This window comes from Rhinopithecus bieti, unplaced genomic scaffold (assembly GCF_001698545.2).
Source record: "Rhinopithecus bieti isolate Rb0 unplaced genomic scaffold, ASM169854v2 scaffold_33374, whole genome shotgun sequence".
Lineage (NCBI taxonomy): Eukaryota > Metazoa > Chordata > Mammalia > Primates > Cercopithecidae > Rhinopithecus > Rhinopithecus bieti.
The window spans coordinates 719,690-726,496 of record NW_016814428.1 but is presented as its reverse complement, the minus strand read 5'-3'; the positions used below and the strand labels follow the sequence as shown (position 1 = coordinate 726,496).

At 43.3% G+C, this 6,807-nt stretch overlaps 1 protein-coding gene across 1 annotated transcript in view; it reads left to right on the top strand.

The window, feature by feature from the left end:
- WDFY1 (WD repeat and FYVE domain containing 1) overlaps window positions 1-6,440 on the top strand; it is a 69,979-nt gene extending 63,539 nt beyond the window's left edge. The window contains exons 9-11 of the mRNA XM_017850276.1: window positions 1,980-2,081; window positions 4,433-4,563; window positions 6,281-6,440. Of these exons, the coding sequence (XP_017705765.1) occupies window positions 1,980-2,081; window positions 4,433-4,563; window positions 6,281-6,425 (378 nt within the window). The 3' untranslated portion in view covers window positions 6,426-6,440. The remainder of the gene's footprint in view (window positions 1-1,979; window positions 2,082-4,432; window positions 4,564-6,280) is intronic.
- The last annotated feature ends 367 nt before the right edge of the window (window positions 6,441-6,807 follow it).

The window sequence follows — 6,807 nt, the reverse complement described above, 5'->3', positions numbered from 1 at the left end:
TCCTTGAGGAATTGCCATACTGTTTTCCATAATGGTTGAACTAGCTTCTATATAGACACAGTAACAGGCTGATCTCTCTTTCTTTTCCCCACACTCCAGCACCTGTTGTTTCCTGACTTTTGAATGATTGCCATTCTAACTGGTGTGAGATGGTATCTCATTATGGTTTTGATTTGCATTTCTCTGATGGCCAGTGATGATGAGCATTTTTTCATGTGTCTGTTGGCTGTATGAATGTCTTCTTTTGAGAAATGTCTGTTCATATCCTTTGCCCACTTTTGATGGGGTTGTTTGTTTTTTTCCAGAACCTACAAAGAACTCAAACAAATTTTGAGAAATATTTTTAAGTTTTTGTTTTGTTTTGTTTTTTGAGACTGAGTCTTGCTCTTGTTGCCCAGACTAGGGTGCAATGGTACGATCTTGGCTCACTACAACCTCCGCCTCCTGGGTTCAAGTGATTCTTCTGCCTCAGCCTCCCAAGTAGCTGGGATTACAGGTGTGCGCCACCACGTCTGGCTAATTTTTGTATTTTTAGTAGAGACGGGGTTTTACCATGTTGGCCAGGCTTGAACTCCCGACCTCATGCGATCCGCCTGCCTCGGCCTCCCAAAGTGCTGAGATTACAGGCGTGAGCCACCACACTTAGCCTATTTTCTAGGTTTTTTAGCAAATTAATTTTGAGACTGCTTCCTCTGTTTCAACAAAAATGCATTAAGAACCTACTGTGTGACAGGCTGTGGATAGATCAAGATGAATAATACAAAAAAATAACTCACTGGTTAGAGGGGAGAAGAAACATGTACCGAGATTTACAAAACCAGAGCTTGCTGCCCAGCGAAGGCTGCAGGACTCCTGTGTGGCCCCAGGAGGGAGGGACCTGCTGCTGTGGCTGGGAAGGGAATGGTGGCAAATCTGCCGGCATAGTCTCTACCCAGAGCAACTAGGTGATGGGATTTTGTCAGATCTCTTCTATTAGTCACCTATGACCCTGCAAGCCTTTCCAAGTGGTAGGTCACCAGATTCTGCTGCATGCATTGGGTTTTTACTCAACTGGATTTAGAGTTCAAACATCTCCAGCATAAAAAAGAAATACATAAAGACAACCCTTAAGGGCTCACAATAAAAACTGATTTACTCCCTCCTATCTATAGATTACAAATTGAACAACCCTGTAACCGTGGCTAAAATTGTCATGATTACTTAACACACAATTAAGGCTGGGTGCAATGGCTCATGACTGTAATCCCAGTGCTTTGTGGGGCTGAGACAGAAGGATTACTTGAAGCCAGGAGTTCAAAATGAGCCTGGGAAACATAGTGAGACCCTGTCTCTACAAAAAAATAAAAATAAAAAATTAGCTGGGATGGTGACACACACCTGTGGTCCTAGCTATTCGGGAGGCTGAGGCAGGAGGATCATTTGAGCCTGAGAGGTCAAGGTTGCAGTGAGCCATGTTCACGACACTGCACTCTAGCCTGGGTGACCGAGTGAGACCCTGTCTCAAAAAAGACCCTCCCGCACACACACAATTAAACATAATATTGAATAATTAAACAATATTGAATATGACAACTAGCTAGAATATTTTGTGGAATTAAAAAGAAATACTAACTGGCTGGGCATGGCTGCTCATGGTTATAATCCCAGCACTTTGGGAGGTCAGGAGTTTGAGACCAGCCTAGCCAACATGGCAAAACCCCAAGTCTACTAAAAATACAGAAATTAGCCTGGCATGGTAGTGCATGCCTGTAGTCCCAGCCACTTGGGAGGGTGAGGCAGTAGAGTCACTTGAACCCAGGAGGCGGAGGTTGCAGTGAGCTGAGATCACATACTGCACTCCAGCCTGGGCGACAAAAAAAAAAAAAAAAAGAAGAAAAGAAAGACTAACCCCGGCAAGGTCTAGAGCTGTTGTATTAATTTTGAAACGCGGAAGTAAACATAGACACACTGATGTTGGCTTTGACTTTCTGCTCCCCCAGGCTCCTCAGTGGTTGGAAAGTGATTCTTGTCAGAAATGTGAGCAGCCCTTTTTCTGGAACATAAAGCAGATGTGGGACACGAAGACGCTGGGGCTGAGACAAGTGAGTAGCCACTGTTGAGTCATCGCTGGCTTGATTGTGTATTTCACTATTTGCATACTTAATTGGGGGCTTTTTTGAATCACACTTTGTTTTTGCAAATGCTATTACTTCCTGCATTTTCTGTGTCTTCATCATTGTGTGACTAATAATGAGGAAGACCTTTCCCGGGGCCAGTGAGACCGTTACCTCACTGTTCTGTTGCTCGTCCTGTATTGGAAAGGCAGGGGTGCGTAGAAAATCCTGAGAACCTATTTTTAAATGGATAAAAGATCTTTCAGTTTAATACTATTACTTATTAAAGTCAGTGTTTTGTGCTAGCCAAGAACAAAGTTGGAATAAATTAGGTCACACAGTTATATATACCTTATGTTGTCACAAACAGATAAAAAGTAATAATTTAGTCCTCACTTGAATGCCTGACCCTATGAGTTTTAGATTATTTTAAATTGTTCCCTTATAAGCATACCTGGAACATTTTTATTAAGCATGTTTTGAGTACTGGTTTTTAAATTTTTTTAATTAAAGAAATATGTTCCAAATAGCCTGTAGATTTCAAAGGTGTTATTAACTTCAGGGATTATTGTAATACTAAAGTTCTACAACAAACAAACAAACAAAACAAAAAACAAACCCATTTCCACAGCAGCCTTGAAGGTAACCACTCAGGGTAAATATGAATTTGTGCAGGTAAGTAAAAAAGATGCTGATTTTATTCCTTTTATTATTGGTTTCACCTCTATGAGAGATTAGCCTAAAGTTTGTATGTGTTAATAAACTTTTTTGGCCCTGCTTAGTGGCTCATGCCTGTAATCCCAGCACTTTGGGAGGCCGAGGCGGGTGGATCACCAAAGGTCAGGAGTTTGAGACCAGCCTGGCCAACATGGCGAAACCTTGTCTGTACTAAAAATACAAAAATTAGCTGGGTGTGGTGGCGGACGCCTGGAATCCCAGCTACTCGGGGGGCTGAGGCAGGAGAATCACTTGAACCTGGGAGGCGGAGGTTGTGGTGAGCCAAGATCGCACCACTGTACTCCAGCCTAAGTGACAGAGCGAGACTCTATCTCAAAAAAATAAATTAATAAATAAACTCTGAAAAGTTTTACAGAGCTACTCCACAATAAGGTCTCATGTGAGACTGGTGGGCAAGAAGGGGATTATTTTAGTGCTCAGACCATTATAAAGCTCTGAAACAGCACCTGAGTTCTGTCTGTTGTTAGCTGAGTTCTCACAGTGCAAGGCTGATGGTAATTAGTGAAGTCTAATTAATAGGAGAAGTATTCCCTACTTATAAAGGAAGCACAGAGAAATGGATTTTACTCCCATTTATTAGCAGTTAAGAGAGAAGAGGTGCTGGTCACTAAACTGTTGGTGGTAAAAGAATATGTCAAAATCAGTAATAATAATTGGACTATTTTGTAATGTTCTTGAGGCTTATTTCCAGAATCACAGTTTGAGAGATTTTAAAATATAGCAAAACATATGATTGTGGGCATTAGTTTCTTAATGAGAGTGTAGTGCATTTAAAACTTATTTTAGGCCCGGTGTGAGGCTTATGCCTGTAATCCCAGCACTTTGGGAGGCCAAAGTGGAAGGGTGGCTTAAGCCCAGGAGTTTGAGACCAGCCTGAGCAACATGGTGAGACCCTGTCTCTGTAAAAATAAATAAATAAAACTTATTTAAAATAATAATGCCTTTTTTATGATGGAGGAATAAATTTTTCTTTCCCCAAATCTACAGTGATTAGGCTCCTAAATGAACTAAATTTGGTGTTAATAGTATTGTTTGTTAACATGTAGACAGATAATATGAATGAATGAAAAGCAACATTTGACCAGTACAGCAAGGTTTTTTGGAAATCCTTGACTAGTGTCAAAATGTCTATTTTGTGAGCGTTAATTGATACGTTGAATTGGGGTGATTACAATTCAAGGCGTATCCTCCCCTGTTCGCTTACTCTAGAGGGAAACCATGTGCTTTAAAGCAAAAGCTAGGCCGGGCGCTGTGGCTCACGCCTATAATCCCAGCACTTTGGGAGGCTGAGGTGGGTGGATCATGAGGTCAGGAGCTTGAGACCAGCCTGACCAAGATGGTGAAACCCCATCTCTACTAAAAATACAAAAATGAGCCGGGCGTGGTGGCAGGTACCTGTAATCCCAGCTGCCCGGGAGGCTGAGGCAGGAGAATCGCTTGAACCCGGGCACCAAAGGTTGCAGTGAGCCGAGATCATGCCACTGCCCTCCAACCTAGTGAGACTCCTAGTGCAACAGAATGAGACTCCATCTCAAAACAAAACAAAAAACAAAAAGGCAAAAGCTAACACCCTGTTTTCCTCCTCCCGGTCACCCGTGAAGCATCACTGCAGGAAATGCGGGCAGGCTGTCTGTGGGAAGTGCAGCAGCAAGCGCTCAACTTACCCAGTCATGGGCTTCGAGTTCCAAGTCCGGGTTTGTGATTCTTGTTACGACTCCATCAAAGACGAAGAGTGAGTGTTTGCATATTTTTGTCTCATTGCCTCTTATTACATCTGTCTAATGGTTCTCTGAAATGTGAAGAGCTTCAGAAGTGATACGGATATGCTTAGCCATGTGTTTGTTTCTCCTGAATTTCCTAAGCCATTTTATTTGTTGTTTGTTTGTTTTTTGAGACAGAATCTTGCTCTATCACCCATGCTGGCGTGCAGTGCCATGATCATGGCCCACTGCAACCTCCACCTCCTAGGTTCAATCGAATCTCCTGCCTCAGCCACCCAAGTAGCTGAGATTACAGGCACCCCCCACCACCTGGCTCATTTTTGTATTTTTAGTAGAGATGGGGTTTCACCATGTTGGTGAAGCTGGTCTCGAACTCCTGACCTCAAGTGATCTGCCCACCTTGGCCTCCCAAAGTGCTGGGATTACAGGCATGAGCCACTGCGCCTGGCCTGTAAGCCATTTTTGAAGAAAGGACCTGCCCTAGCTTTATGACTTAAGACCACCACTGTGTATCTGAAGCTGCCCCTCTGACTGGGCAGCTTTCTCCTGAACATGGTGAGGAATGCTGAGTTACATGGTCCAGTAACTGAGTGCACACCCTGAGCCTCCATATCCCACTGACTGCCATGCAGGGATAAGTCCATGCACCTGTGGATGGCAGTGGTTGAGCTGGTTCTCTATAGAAGTATCTAGTCCCTAGACCTTTGTTCACACATGCATGTAAATTTACTGGGAAAACTCTAGAGACCAATGTTCTTTCTTTCACAAAAATCTGGCCTAGCAGTCTATTTTTAAATTGCTCTTTGTGTGTAAGACACATCTGTTTGTTTACTCCACTCTGCACTGATTTTTAGGCAAATCTATTAGGACAGAACCACCATTTTCTTTCCTTCCCTTTGAATCATCTTTTAAAGCAGCAGAGGCAAGTGTTGGCAGAGGTCCACATTGGAAAGCTAGTGCATCACGACTGGTGTTGGTAAATGAACTAGTGATGGGATTGGGGCAGCTGGGCTTTGGGGCAGAGTTGAAGCCGGTGCTGTAAGAGGCACTGCTCCTGTGCATGGCAGAGGTTTCAGGGAAAACTGCAGCTCTCTGATGAATGTTTTGCCCATGGTCTATGATTTTATCCAATGCAGTTCTTCTTTTATAATGAAGATTCTTGTTTTTATATCTAGGAATGTATCAGCCTTTCCAGTTTAAAAAAACCAAAAAACATTATTTTGGGAGTTTTATAAAACAGTCTTGTAATTTATCATGCTTTCTGTCATCATTAAATTATAAGGTTAGTTTTCAAAACCATAGCCACAATTTTAGGAGCAAATTTTAACACTATAATAAGCATTTACTTTTTTATTTTGGAGACTGAGTCTTGCTTAACTGGGCTGGAGTGCAGTGCCATAATCTTGGCTCACTGCAGCCTCCACCTCCAGGTTCAAGCGATTCTCCTTGCCTCAGCCTCCTGAATAGCTGGGATCACAAGTGTGTGCCACCACACGGAGCTAATTTTTATATTTTTAGTAGAGAAAGGGTTTCACCATGTTGACCAGGCTGGTCTTGAACCCCTGACCTCAAGTGATCCACCCGCCTCGGCCTCCCAAAGCGCTGGGGGTACAGGTGTGAGCCACTGCACCTGGCCATATTTGCTTATTTTATGTTGCTACAAAGGCTTACCCCATTAGCTCTAGGTACAGTCAAGTACATTTTCAGTGATCTCTTTTCTCTTGTTAGTCGGACTTCTCTAGCGACCTTTCATGAAGGAAAACATAACATTTCCCACATGTCCATGGACGTTGCCAGGGGACTGATGGTGACCTGTGGGACCGACCGCATTGTAAAGGTAAGCTGGCTAATTGTCTGTCAACATCTCAGTTGAGATTGCCCGTTATCATGCTGTGAATGTGCAGGAGACAGACACTCTTTCTGATTGGCAAGCTTTATAAGGCAACTGATTGCCAGTTTAAACCCTTGAGTAATAAATTGCTTGCCTGCGAGTTTCCATGCACTCAGTGGTGGTCAATCCCAGTGGCACCTCCCTCTGCAGTGTCTGTCTGGCAGAGTGAGTCTGGCACCCTGTATATCCCCATGGGTGGAGCTCACCTCAGGGTTCTCCCTTGCTGGCCTGGGCCCTCACCCCTGACCCATCTCAAGACATTCCTACCCTTGCCAATGTTCCTTTTCATCCTGGGTAGAATGCGTCCTCATTATAAGGAATAACCACACATTTTAAAAATTAAATCCCTGGGTCACTAACATGT